At 38.7% G+C, this 15,657-nt stretch overlaps 1 protein-coding gene across 1 annotated transcript in view; it reads right to left on the minus strand.

The window, feature by feature from the left end:
• LOC122803780 (echinoderm microtubule-associated protein-like 5) overlaps positions 1–15,657 on the minus strand; it is a 3,919,718-nt gene that overhangs the window by 1,492,597 nt on the left and 2,411,464 nt on the right. The window contains exon 20 of the mRNA XM_044073467.1: positions 11,841–11,968. Coding sequence (XP_043929402.1) covers positions 11,841–11,968 — 128 coding nt within the window. The remainder of the gene's footprint in view (positions 1–11,840; positions 11,969–15,657) is intronic.

Raw genomic sequence — 15,657 nt, forward strand, 5'->3', positions numbered from 1 at the left:
GTAAGAACTACTTATATGCCCTTCTCAAACAGAAACCAACCTGGTTAACAACAGGAAAAATGATACCCCTCCTTAACAGTGAACCTGCAAACTATACACTGGAATTTATACCGGCAGAGTTTATAGTCATTTAAAAGTAAACTCAATCATGGCAATAGAGAAAAAGGGTTGTTGTTATTGTGTCTTTCGCTTTTTCCGAGTTAGGGGTCACCACAGCGGAACTCCGGTCCGTTAATGATTGGCAGTAGATTTTTACGTGCCGAGTTGCCGGCCCTGATGCACAACCTTCAACGAAGGTACGCCCATTCACGCATGTCTCCACACAGAAAACGCTCTAGCTGAGAATCGAACAGGACAATGTCTTACTGTGAGGTGACAACGCTACCGCAGCACCACCACCGCAGATCTGCAATAGAGAAAAAAGGTAAGAAAAGAAAATCATTTGTTGTTAAAGTCATAATGGAAAAAAAATGGGAAGAATCTACGTATGGCATGGACAGGTTACAAAAAAAGCCTTTGACAAAATCCCACATTCATGGATAAATGAGTGCTTACAGATGTAGAAGATATACCCTGCATTGATCAGTTACATTACAGTGACTATGAAATAGTGGCAAGCTGCTTTGCAGCTAAGCCATGATAAAGGACAAATTATTATCCCAGGGATAAAAATTCAAAAGGGGATATTTCAAGGTGACTATTTGTCACTGCTGCTTTTTGTTTTGCCTTTAACCCATTAAGCTGTCTACTTAAAAGATTAGGTCATGGCTACAATTTGGCTACCAGAAAATAACGACGTGTAAAGAATTTTCATCTTCTTTTGTGGATGATTTAAAACTGTTTAGTTCATCAGATGAAGAACTGAAAGCACACTTGCAATTGGTGAAAAATGTCTTCAATGATATAAGAATATCATTTGGTCTTGATAAATTTTCAAAAGCAATATTTAAAGAAGGAAAGCTGTAGCAGCAAGAAAATTATCAGCCTGGGACAGGAATGTGATATAAAGGAACTTGAATAGGAGGTAGTGAATAAATATTTGGGAAATGATATAAAGGAACTTGAGAAGGAGGCAGTGAATAAATATTTGGGAATTGATATAAAGGAACTTGAACAGGAGGTAGTGAATAAATATTTGGGAAATTATATAAAGGAACTTGAACAGGAGGTAGTGAATAAATATTTGGGAAATGATATAAAGGAACTTGAGAAGGAGGTAGTGAATAAATATTTGGGAATTGATATAAAGGAACTTGAACAGGAGGTAGTGAATAAATATTTGGGAATTGATATAAAGGAACTTGAACAGGAGGTAGTGAATAAATATTTGGGAATTGATGAAGAGTCAACAACAAAACATAAACAAATTTGAACAAAACACAGTAAGGAATATTTTAGAATACTAAAATTAATACTGAAAGCTGCTCTGACATCAATGAACAAAGTCAAAGCTATAAAAAATTTGCTCTTCCTGTTCTAACTTACAGTTTTGGTGTGATTGACTGGTCCCAAAAGTTACTGAATCAGTCAGACAGGAAAACAAGAAAACTGCTTCACACTTATCAAAGGATATATAAAATTCAGGGTATACCAAGACTATATATTCCTTGTTCAGAAGGAGGTATGGGCCTCCTCGAAACTGATTGCATGTATACATCTGCAACTGTAGGACTGCATACCTAGCTGCTGTCTAAACCAGATCCAAACATACTGAAAGCTTTAAAACATGAGGAAAACAAGTCAAAAATGACATCCCTGCTTAGTTTAGCAGAAGCATATTGGTGTCAAGCTGGAATGGAAATCAAACCAGTAGCAGACAAAAATCAGACAGCAACTGAATGTGCCAAAAAAACAAAAGAAAGTATTTAAGGAGAAGGATCAGATGAGAAGGCAAGAAATGTGGAAAAGGCATAAATATAGTTGCAAGTACAGGAAACCTCTGAAACAACCTCATGTCGATCAGTACCTGACCCAGGAATGGCTAAGGAGAGGTGAATTTAAACCAAAAGATGAAAGGTTAATATTGGCAGCCCAGGAGAGTGAACTATGTACACATTGGTTTACAAAGTCCATTGGACATATGGGAGAAACAAATAAATGCATCACCTTGTTGCTGGGTGTGATACACTAATGGCAGAGGGCCTGTACACTCAAAGGCATAATAACGTGTCAAGACTGTTGCACTGGGGATTGTACTAACATTACAATACTGAAGTAGGTGAGAAACAATGGAAACTTGCCACAAAGCATTACAAAGAATGATGAAGTTTATATCACATGGGATTACCCATTATCAACAGTTCAAAAAAACAAATGCGAGAAAATCTGATATAGTAGTCCATGAAAAAAGACGTAAGTAACATTGATCATTGAATTGCTACACACAATAATTACAATGTCTAACGTACAGAGATAGACAAAGTCATAAAACACCAGGATTTGGAGACAGAAATGAGGGCAGTGTGGAAAGACATATCCAGAAAGTTCCAACAGTAGTATTAAGAGCAATGGTTCTTATAAAAAGGAATTTACAGCCATATTTAGATATGCTACTGATACATGTAACTTAGTATGAACTGCAGGAGGAGTGAACTTTGGGAACATTGCAGGTACTGCAAAGAGCACTTTTGGCTAATGTCAAAGAGAGAAACAATACTAATTTCATGAACTTTAATCACACTTTGACTTACAAATAGGGTCCATTCCTGTCATGGTGCTAGATACCCAAAATACTTGGAGAAATTAAACTGCAATAATGCAATAATAATAAAACACAATTCCAGTGTTAGTACTTCCAACCAACCTAGAAAGGATACCTTTCATTGCGGACACTGTAGGCAGTGTAAATATGTTATTAACCAGGAAAATCTATACCTGGAAAGTAGGAACAGGAAGATTTATGCACAGAGATTTCACAATTGCAACTCTACAGGTATAGTTTACTTGGCTGTCTGTCGGTCTTGCCAAGCATTTTATGTAGGCAAGACCGAAAGACAGTTAAAGAGACGCATTTACGAACATTATTATGAGATCCAAAAACAATGTAACACCAATGCCCTTTACAGGCACACAGTGGTGTGCCAATCTGCCTTTTTTATGTTTTATGTGTTGGAATCAGTCCCCAAATGTATCAGGGGAGGAAATTGGGAAGCTAGGTTATCACACAGAGAGACATGTTGGCAGATCTTGTTAGCTTCAAACAAGGCTCCGGGTCTTAATGATCTTATTTCTATCATGCCCTATTTAAAACTTAGAGCAGAACAACTGTAACTAGGTATATGGGGGCATGTGGGAATTAGTTCATTTATATATATCTTAGATATTGCACATACACTGTGGAAGGACTAAAAATCTGCATTGGGTTGTTATTGTATTTTTGTATTTTTGTAAACAATGTTAAAATATCTTTAGTGTTCTTATTATATATATTTTTTATTTATATCTATTATTTTTATTCAATGTGATTCTATGATGGATTGACATCCTGGAACATTGTGGTTAATATTGTTTTTAAACAATTTCATGGTATCTAAAATTATTTTCTATGAATACCAAATAGATACCATACTTTTTTAAACTAAGCTCACGTTTACATTTTATGCTATGCTTTGGCAGTTTACAGCTTTAAAAGTATTAAATTATCAAATGGGTATTTATTCAATTATTTAATTATTCTATTAATCATTGTATATAAAACCTGGGTATGCTCATTTGATTTGTATCTGAGGAAGTCGCATGGGCGACGAAAACGTGGATGTATTGAGGCGTTAATAAATTCTTGTTTTTTATCGTGCAGTTTGCCTTTGGAATCTTTTTGCAACATTGAGTGCCTTATAGTGACATTGGTACCTTCTACAGTGGTTACTCCTTGCCTGTTTGCTGTTTCTAGGAGGTTTGGTTGTTTTGCAGCTTCACTGTTTTAAACTGCAATAAGCTTATTTATATGAAGTTGTACTTTTGTAATATATTTTTACATAATATATCCATTTAATAAATATATAACATACTGCACTTAGAAGCAGAAATCTGTGGAAAGAAGGAAACAAAACAAGAGCACATTAATGCACCACTACAGAAAGTTTTAAAGTACACTGGCATGTGAGGCTTCCATGACTATATTCATGATTGGTAGAATACAGTATCATTTTGGGGGGTTATGCAATACGTGACCAGCCTGTGAGCAATGTGGCTGTATTTCCACATGATAGTAATGGCACACATTTGGTCATGGTTTTGGGTTATCAGATACTCAACCAGTTCACTGAAGGATCAACTGAATAGACAGTATTTTTTCCTTGTGAGAGGGGGGTTAGAGTATAGAACCATTTCAAAGGACGAAAGCAACACTGCATGTTTGTCTCACAAGAGCATACTGTGAAGGTGAGTACATGCCAGTAAGGAGTTATGTCCAGTTAAAAATCCCACTGGACTGCCACCAATTAATGTGATATCTGGCTATATTCCACCGACTGACAACGATTAAAATGTGACGTACTTTACTATCCTGGGTCAGTAATTAAGGAGCTTCAATCCTCACTACTGACTCCAGTGTAAGACTGTCACTTAAACAGGAGTAATGCTTCACAATTTTCCCCCAAGACCACAATAGGAACATGCTCTATTTTCCTGGGACTGGACTATATACCTCTGTACACCCCAACTGTATTTTCCTATTATACACTTCAGAGCAATGTGTTCCACTTTAAAACCTCTGATACACTCACACTCAAAATAAATTTAAATATCACACATCCAAACACTTCTGGGAAAGGCAGTCACAGATTCCAGCTGTGTCCCTTCCCCAAAATAATATGGTAATGCTGCCACCCATCAGAGTGTCTTCATGCCCTTCTAAAGGAGTGCCCAATTATGAAAATTAAATATCAAAATAAATGATAGCCATGACCAGAGCAGCTAGGCCTTCGAGAGGTCCTGGGGGGTATCAAACATGTATAAGCACTCTCCAGTCTCTAGAGAAAAGCACTGATTTCTAGCCACAATGTAAAGTAATAAAAAACAATTAATAATAAGTAAAATGAATACAAGAACACAAATCAATAGCTTTCAATTAACACCAGAATTCAATTACCAGAAATTTAAAATTAAACTGTAGGATAGAAGTCCATCATTCTAGAAAAACTCTATATGAATAACAGAACTTTCCTAATCCAAATAGAGAATACTGTCCCTGATCTAACCTAAAGCATAAAAGCAAGGCAAAGGCAGGCTTACATTTTTTGGTGAGTTCTATTACATAGGTGTCCACTGACTGCAACTCTTCATTAACAGCTGCTCTTCATAAACTGCTTAGTATTTGACTAACTGCACATCTTAACAATCTCAACTGTCTTATTTAAAAAATAACAGTCAGTTGTTTGAAAAATTTTTTTTCCTGTCAATCAGCTGTTCAAATAATCACCTAACAACCAGGAACATTCTAGTGACATCATCTACTATTCAGCTGATTCTCCACAGTTTGTACTTTAAAATGCCCCTCACAACAAAGTGCAATTAGAAATGTATCAAAACACTGACAGATTCTTTGAACATTATGTATAAACAGGGAAATACTCAACATTTTAAAACGTATTTACATTTCACAATTAGACATATTGGCATGCAATACAAGTTAATCTGAGAATATGCACACATCTCCTGCCAGACGTGTTAACACAGATGACAGTGTTTTCATTTTCTTCACACCCCCCCCCCCCTTATGACTCAAGCACGATTTTCAAGTGACCCTTGAAAACTGACACCTGAGAAAATTGGGTCTATCTGGGAATATCATCCCACTCCTCTCCTGGGCAATCCAATTGCATCAGCATTATTAACCCCACAGCATCATTTTTCTCCTTCTGAGGAAACTTGGCTGAGCACAGTCCCCACACCACAATTTGATGCATCTACCTATACAATAAATTATTTATTGTAATCTGGGCTGGCTAACACAGGGGGGTCCTCCCAAAATCTTTTTAAGTTTTTGGAATGCCTGCTCACAATCTGTGGTCCACACTTCCCTGTCTGGTTTATTCTTCCTAGTTAGGTCAGTAAGGGGTGCAGCTATGCTACTGTAATTGGGCACAGATTTCCTATACTATCCCGCTGCCCCTAGAAATGCTCTCACTTGTTTCTTAGTAACAGGAACTGGCCACTCTTGAACAGCTTACACCTTGACAGGTTCTGTCCTAATTTTACCATTTCCAACGCTGTGTCCTACGTAAGTGACCTCTGACATACCCACTTGACACTTACTGGGTTTAATGGTTAATCCTGCCCTATTTAATCTACCAAAGATCTCCCTAACATGTTGGTCTGCAAATGCCTACAGGATAATGTTCAATGTAGAGTTTAACCTCTCCACAAGACCATTAGTCTAGGGATAGTAGTTTCTTGTTGTTTTACTTTCGGCTTTTCCCAGTTAGGAGTCGCCACAGCAGAACTCCGGTCCGCTAATGATTGGCAGTAGATTTTTATAGTGCCGAGGTGCCAGTTGAACACCCAACCTTCAACGAAGGCATGCCTATTCACGCATATCTTTTGAACGTAGTCTGGGGATAGTAGGGGTGGTCTTTAAATGTTTCACCCCACAACACTTCCACAAATAAGTCAGCAGGTCTGACATGAGGTTGGCACCTTGGTCAGTCAGTACTTCCCATGGAAAACCTACTCTGATGAATATTCCTAGCAAAGCACTTACCACCTTTTCTACATCAATATCTCCTGCAAAAGGAATATTAGGAACTTTAGCTAAAAGTGGCAGACAGTAGGCTCTAGGCTCTATCAACTGCCCCACTACCTCACCTTCCATCCCAGCCCTTAGGAGTCCACTTTTTATCCAACAAACTTTGTTCCCCATATACAGACTCCCCTCATCCTTGAACCTTAGATGCTTCCTTATCTATTTCCCTCAAGCTCTGTACTGTAGGTTTCATAAGATGAGCCTATCTCAATGTAAATTTGCGACCCTCCCAAGCTCCCCTTCCGCAGGATGCCTAGTATCTTCCAACAGCTGTACCTGTCACTCTGAGTACTATCACTCACCTCCATCCTTGCAGTCACTGTGTTCAAGGGGACATCAGTACCTCCCAGCAGCTGTGGCTCACTTTCAGACTTACTGCTACCAGATAGCACCTTCTCTGAAACAGCCACCACACCAGTCCCAGCTTCAGGTATGAGAGCTTTCTGGGTCCCTCCCAGACTACTGGACCTAAATGCCTGTATCCCAGCCTGACTATGTGTCACTCCATGCCCACAAGGCACTGCATCATCACAGTCATTCCCTATAGGATATATGCAGGAATATTCTCAAACATAAGCTCTCCTTCCACAGAAAGCCTAATAACTTCTGACAGCTGTGCCTCTCTGTCACTCTGAGTATCACCTCTCACTGCCGTCCCTGCAGTCACCATGCCCAAGGTAACATCAGTACCCACAAGCAGCTGTGGCTCAATTCAGACTTACTGCTACCAAATAACACCTTCTCTGAAACAGCCACCATGCCAGTCTCAGCTTCAGGTATGAGATCTTTCTGGGTCTCTTCCAAACTACCAGATTGACATGCCTTTCATCAAGCTTGACTGCATGTCACTGCATGTACACAAGGTACTGCAACATAAAAGCCATTGCCTATCAGGACATCTGCAGGAATATTCTCAAACACACCTACTTGCTTGCTTCCTCTTCCACCCTCCAGTCAAGATGAACCCTAGCTAAAGGTATTTGGAATGGGGTCCCTCCCAATTCTCTTAATGGTGTGGATTGCCCAAGAAAGTACTGCTCTTTTGTAATCACTGCAGGACTAACAATAGTTATATCAGAAGCTGTATCTCTCTTAGCAGTTACCTGCTTACCCTCTACTAAGATAGGATATACATTTTGGTGTTACTCTGGCACCCCAGTTGTTTCTAAACAACTTACCACTGGCAGTTTGTCATCCACACTTACTGGCTCCCTCTGGCAGTTTGTCAACCACACTTACTGGCTCCCTCACCTTCTGTTTCTCACCTTGCCTTGATAGACATTTGGCTGCTATGTGTCCCCTCTGGTTACACTTGAAACATCTAATCCCTAACCGTTCACCTGGATTACTAGTTTATCCCATTACTGGTGTACTCTGTTGGAGTGGTTTAGACTGCCCCCTCATGGGTTCCCTTATGTCCATGTACAGCACTGAGTATCCCTTTCCTATGCAGTTGTGTTCTGTTTGCCAAGTAGAGATCCCATTTTCTCCCAAGCTCCTCTGCAGAGTTGCACCCAAAGTCTGCTAACCAGACTCTCATGTCATCAGGCAAAGTAGTGAGGGCTTGTTCCCTCACCAAAAGGTCTGCCAGTCCCTCAGAAGTGGTGACCTGATACCCACTCAACCATCTGTGAAAGTAAGTACTTAAGTCAGCAATACAATCATGTATATTTTCATCTGTCTTGGGTCTATGTTCACGAAACTTTTTTCTGTAAGCTTCAGGTGTTAGATTAAAACACTCTAGAATACAGTTCTGAACTTTAACATAATTCAAACAATCTACATCAAAGAATTTTGATATGGCCTGAACAGCTTTACCATGGAGTAAGGGAGTCAGGAGCAAAACCCAGAGATCATAGTCAACATCATATTATCTACATACCTTCTCAAAGGTATGAATAAAACTATCAAAGTCATCCCCATCCCTCTACTGAGAAAAAAGTTTAATGACCTGTACAGCTTTTGGGGTCTGGTTATTCTATTCCCCGTTAATTCCATGACCCTCTTGAAGGGTTTGAAGCTCCATTCCATGCCGGTGCTCTCTCTAAATTTTCTTGGCTTCTAAACATCTGACCTCCAGTTCATGTTGATGATGTTTCTCCTCAGCCTCCAAACGTTGAATTCTCTCTCTTTCTTCAGCCTCCAGACACTGGGTCTCCAGGCACAGTTTCTCCTCAGTCTCTAGACGTTTGGCCTTCAGTTCACATTGATGCTGTTTCTCCTCAGCCTCTAGACGTGGCATTCGCTCCTCGGCCTCCTATTGGGCTTACAGGCACAGTTTCTCCTCAGTTTCTAGATGTTTGGCCTACAAGTGCAGTCTCTCTAACTCCAGACAGATTCTCAGGTCCTCTGAAGAAATTGTGGACTGTCCCATTTCGGCAGGCTGCACATCACCAACACCAAACTGGATATCCTCCGACCAGCTGGTCTGAGCTGTGGCTGCAACCAAGGATGAAATCATTGCTTCCTTGGTCAGGGTGGCATGCACCAATCCTCTGGCTTCACACTCCTTAGCCAACTAGATCTTTGTCAGCTTGCTAAAATCTTCTGCTGACATCCTCATCTGCTATCCCTGACTATCTAACTAAAAAAAAAAAAAATAAAACTGTGGTGGATTGAAATTCTGAATATTTACTTTGAGGCTGTCAAGAGTACACACCTTAATAACAGCTACCTACAGGGCTACTGGAATCCATTTAAAAATCCCACACAGTTAGCACCAATAACTGTAACATCCAGTTAAAATCCCACCAGAATGACACCAATTAAGGTGACATCTGGCTATATCCCACTGGACTGCCAAAAAGTAAAATGTGAAGTCACTTACTATCCTGGGTCAGTAACTAAGGAGCTTCAATCTTCACCACTGACACCAGTGTGAGACTGTCACTTAAACAGGAATAATATTTCACAATTTTCCCCTAAGAGTACAACAAGAACATGCTCTACATACCTCTCAACCTCTTTGCACAAGACACATTTTAAATACTGCCCTTATAAACTTATAAGGTTGCTAATATAACAAGATTTGTTAGCATGCATTTTCTGAAGGGTATGAAGTATGAAACTCAAATGCATGCCATTATTTAGTGACTTTAATCCTTAGATCATCCCAGAGATTTGTCAAAAAAATACAGTTTTTATGAGGAACAGATCAACAATATTAGGAAAAATCTGGACATTCTGCAAAAATCTGTACAGTTGAGAAGTATAATGCTCTGTTTTCCTAGGAATATATACCTCTGTCCACCCAAAATGCATTTTCTTATTATACACTTCAGAGTAATGTCTCCCAGTTTAAGACCTCTGATACATTCACATTCAAAGCAAATTTAAATCTCACACACTCAAACACTTCTGGGAAAGTCTGACACAGATTTCCAACTGTGTCCCTTCCCCAAAATAATACAGTAATGCTGCCACTAATCAGAGTGTCTTCATGCCTGGGTCTATATTATATAGACGAATCTTTAGGTAATCAAATACCTAAAGCTCGACACCTAAACAGTGAAAGCTGTAAACATCAAATGGCCAATTCCGTGAATTTTTTCGTAGGGAAAAAATTTGCTTGGCTGGAGAAAAAAAAATGTCAAACCCTAATCGAGTGGGGCAACTGTGCCCCCCCACCCCCAACTAAATAATACCAAGCAAATATTTTCCCTACAAAAAAAATAGCAGAAGTGGCTGTACGATGTTTACAGCTTTCGCTGTTTAGGTGTTGAGATTTAGGTATTCGATTACCTAAAGTTTTGATTACCTAGTATAGACCCTTCATGCCCTTCTAAAGGGGTATCCAATTATGAAAATTAAATATCAAAATAAATGACAGGTATGACCAGTGCAACCAGGCCTTCAAGAGGACCTGGGGAGTTTTACACAGGTATAAGCACTCTCTAATCTCTAAAGAAAAGCACTGATTTCCAGCCACAATATAAAGTAATGAAAAACATTTAATAATAAGCAAAATGATTACAAGAATGTAAAACCATAGCTTTCAATAAACACCAGAATTCAATCACCCGAAATATAAAATTAAACTGCAGGATAGAAGTCCATCATTCTAGAAAAGCTCTATCTGAATAACTAAACTTTCCTAATCTAACTAGAGAATACTGTCCCTGATCTAATCCAAAGCATAACAGCAAGGCAAAAGCAGGCTTACAGGTTTTGGTGAGGTCTCTTTCATGGGCATCCACTGACCGCAATTCTTTACAAACAGTTGCTCTTCACATACTGCTCAGTACTCGACTAACTGCACGGCTTAACAGTCTCAATTGTCTTATTTTTAAAAATAACAGTCAGCTGTTTGAAAGATTTCCATCAATCAGCTGTTCAAATAATCACATAACAGCCAGGAACATTCTAATGACATCACCTACTATTCAGCTGATTCGACCAGAGTTTGCACTTTAGAATATCCCTCACAAACATGTGAAATTAGAAATGTATCCCAACACTAACAGATTCTTTGAACATTCTGTGTAAACAGGGAAATACTCAACATTTTAAAACTTATTTACATTCCACAAGTAAACATTCTGGCATGCAATACAAGTTAATCTGAGAATATGCAAATCTCCTGCCAGACAAGATAACAGAGATGACAGTGTTTTCGTTTTCTTCACATAAGGTTTCACATCCTTCTCCGCTTACTTATGGTCTTCTAGTCACGTGGTAAACCAACCTGCAATGAACTCAAAGTGACACCAAACTAGCAGTCTGATGTTTTCTTTTTCTCTCTGGCCTGAACCTTAATGCTGGTCACTGACAGCACAGATGATCTTCAGTTCCAACCTGGTAGAAACTAAGCAACAACATCTGAGAAGTGAACTCCTGAAGTGAGGAAGAAGCAGACGTGACAGCATAAGGTTGGATCATATGAAAAAAATGGCGAGTCATCAAATGCAAAGCAATGTCTGTGAGAATCCAACACTGTTGAATTAGTAGGCTTCTCACCTGCAGTTCTAAGACACAGCTTCTTTTTGTAAAGTTCTACTAACAGGTATTCACAAATCTACTGTTGCTCTATTAACAAAGTAAAGATAATTTATGTGGGCTAGGAAAGCAGCAAAAACCCACTTTTACTGAATACTCATACCTGAACCAGCAAAGTGATTGGGCCACTTTTATTTAGCTCCAGTATCTCTCCATTCTTGGTCCCTGCTAGGATATGACCATGTCCTAGCGATATGGCACGGATAGAAGGATTGTCTTCCAGCAACAGACCTGCCAGGAAGAAAATGTTGAGGAATTAAATAAACCTGAAAAGAGATATAAGTATGCTGCATATATTCCTGTCTGTCACTCCACCTCAGATTCTTTCAATATAACAATCTGTCAACCCATCCACTGCAAATTTACAAAAGGATGCATACCAGAACACTACATTTTCAAAAGCATGTTAGTCAACATGTTCAGAGAACACCACCAAGCATCACTTCAGCAGCAGAATTTTTACAAGAACTGTGATGTGTCTCATCACATCATATGGTAGCATTTCACTAATTTAAAAACAAAAGCTCAGTGAAATAAATATATTTTTGTATGAATGTATTGCTTCACCATAGGTACCAGCTGACAACACACTGGTCAACCTTAAGTTCCTACTTTTCCTCCCACTACCATGGTTTTTAAAAAACATACTACAGTCATCAACAGGAAGATAGCCTCCTGTTAGTATGTCATTGTGAGCACAGACACAGACAAAGCCTGAGAGCTCCGTTTTTGTTTTTTTTTTTTACCTTTTTGACCATGACATTCCCGGGTCTATATTATATGCTCAAAGAGACTTTTCTTTGAACATATAATCATTGACACCAAAAGAGCAAACGCTCTAAAGCGTGAATGTCCACGTCCACAAATATTTTCCTCGGGAAAAATTTAGTTGGCTGTTATCAGAAATTGCCCTTTTCCCCAACATAGAGTGATCATGGAGTTGGTATATTTAGTTAGGGGGTGTGGTGGGAGAAGCCCCCCACTTGATTAGGGTTTTGAAGTTTGTGTGAAAAAATTCATGGCCGTGGCCATTCACGCTTTACAGCGTTCGCTCTTTAGGTGTCGATGATTACATGTTCGTAGAAAAGTCTCTTCAAGCATATAATATAGACCCCACATTCCCCTATGTCAAGGGTGGGTGTCTTCAATGCATAAATGATCTCATGACTTAATTACCTTGTAATTCTTATGATCCAAATATGAGTTTCAAACAGGTGTATTAAGATAGTCAAAACCTAAAGCTGCTGATAAAGTCCTATAGCTTATCATGAACTACAGAGGCAAACATTATAGTTATTTCAGTAAATAAAGGGGACTTGTTCAATGGCTATTTACAAGGAAAATTAAGAAAGCATGTTTTGTAGAAAGATTATTTAGTATGAGTGTCATAAGAGGCATCAATAATTTATTTAACCAGACAAGTCCACTAAACAGAAGAGTCTACTTACAAGGATGACCCAAAACTCTGTGTAGTTCTGTCTTGCTTAACTTAACATCATTTGCAACTGAAGAGTGAGGGAATCAAACCCAGAACAACAGAATGAAACCTGTAAACATATTACAGCCTTAACCCTCTATGATACATTTCCAAAACAAATACAAAAAAAGCACTTTCTGCCATTTTCCTCCCTATTTTCCTCCTCATATTGCACCACTATCTAAACATAACTTCCCTACAAGTCAGATCATCCAAAATCTAGGCAATATAAACTGGATGTCTATGTCATCTGTCAAAAGCCTATGCCACTGGCAAAATGCATGCTGATTATTCTGTTTGATACTTCAGAATAAACTACTTTGTTAAAAAATGTTTTGATTATATGCCAGGAATGTTGCTTTCTTATATTCAAGCAGTCCTGAACCAAGTGTCAGATATACCTCTCTATATGTGAGATGCAGACTTGGTGTTCCCTAAGAGCAGTAACAACGTATTATTTAAACACTTTTCTTTGTAAATCATGGTAAAACACTGATCTTCGTGTTCCTTTTTTAGGTTCATCCTAAGGCTATGAACGGATAAGACAGTAACCACATATAAATATTTAACAATAAGCGCATAATGCATTAATATTAAACAAACTGTAGTCACAGGATTCAATTTAGTGATAAGCATACCAATGAACAGCCTATACATAACATGGTTTTAACATTTAAACTGTCAGGAATAAGAACATTTTGAGTTTACAATATAACCAGAATTCACAAAATATGAATGACTGGAATTGACTGGATATTAGTTTATAGAATGAGAAGGCTGTGAGAAAGAGGGTAGAGAGTGAAGCTGACTATTTGCAAGAGAAGGAGACTCAAGAGGAGGACCAGAGGTACAGGAAAAAAGTGCCCTAGTTGAGAATTGCATTGTTTACTCTTTGGGCAAGTAGCTTCATTTGTTATAATAAATGTGAAAAGGAAATCAGGCTGAGACTAAGCTCTAGCTTCCTTTAGTGCTCAACAAGCATCTGTATTTCATGTATATAAAAGGTACTATTTAAAATGCATTCTAAAATTTTGGAAGAATTCAGTAGTGTTTACATTAGTGGAAGGGGTTCCTACATATATGGGGCTAGCACAGAAAAAGCATGATCTGCGCAGTGGAGTTTATTATACTATGGGGCGTCGGCAAGTTTAGAGTACAGGAAGGGATTGCTCTTATGTTGAATGAGGAGGTTCTTTTGGTAAGTCTGCCAGTTACTGTTACACAGCACATTAAGGTCTTAGCCTATAAGAACAATATAGCTAATGGATGTCCACTCAGAAACTCAGCAAAGGTGGTTAGTATCAGTGCCCTTTTCTACTTAGAAGTTAAACCTCCAGTCGAAAAATTAAATCCTTCACGTAATATCCTTCCATATTGTTCCTTAAGGTCAAATAAAAAAAATTCTTAACAGCTCCACTCTAGTCTTCAGCACAGAATTAGCACTATATTTAGGAAGAAGTTCAGAAATCCTTGATCTTCAGGTGCTGCAAGATAGCCAACCCAGCCACCCTAAGATAAAGCATCCACATTTAGAGACTGCATGGGGTTCTCTAAAGAGAAAACAGCATTTGACAACATGTAAGGCAAATGCAGCAATCACTCTAAGTGATCAAACACTGAATCCTGTTTAAAGTACATATGTGTAAACTGTGCCTACCCATAACCGTAGATGTTTGAATTCTTCACTGTTGCAGTAGCCAATGAGTTATATCCTGCCAAAGATACGGCACCTGGTAGCATCCTAAATTTCTAACCTTCCTTCCTTTTGGAGGGAAGTATAAAAGCAGATATAGTGACTAAAAACCTTCAGGACTTGCCCTAAAACAGAAAAAGGGGAGCTAATTCTGAAACAACCAATAAGTACTGCAGCCAAAGAAAAACTGACCAAAACAACCAAAAACTATCTCAACAATAAAGTTGTAACTCACAGCAACTATGTACAATAGGGGCAGATAGAAGATGCGGCTATTGTAGCACTGAAGAATTTGAACATCTACTATTATGGGTAAATGCAACTTCCGCAACTGTACTACGTTCATCATTTTCACTATTGCAGTAGCTGATGGGTGGATTACAAAACCTTACCTAATGTGGGAGGAAGAAGGATAAGGGTCCTGCAGCTCAAGGAGAATGGTCGTTGCAAAAGCTGCTCTAGATGTGGAAAAGGAATCCAGTTTGTAGTGTATAAGTAGCTGCCTCTAGAACGCTTCAGAAACAAGACAGTGTAATTCATGAAGCATTGATCTTATGCAGCCTCAGCAGTCTGCAGGACATAGTAAAAGAATTTTAGGAATAAGGATAACTTTTCAGAATGTCAGATCCTGGCTGCAGCTAATTAAGCAAAACTTAGCAACAATAAAGTTCTCTTTCCAGAGGAAAAGCAGTCAAGCTAAGGGTTTGAGCAAATCTTTATTCAATGATGGATGAGCATTCTTGTCAGTTG

This window comes from Protopterus annectens, chromosome 6.part0 (assembly GCF_019279795.1).
Source record: "Protopterus annectens isolate FY-2018-M chromosome 6.part0, PAN1.0, whole genome shotgun sequence".
Classification (NCBI taxonomy): domain Eukaryota; kingdom Metazoa; phylum Chordata; order Ceratodontiformes; family Protopteridae; genus Protopterus; species Protopterus annectens.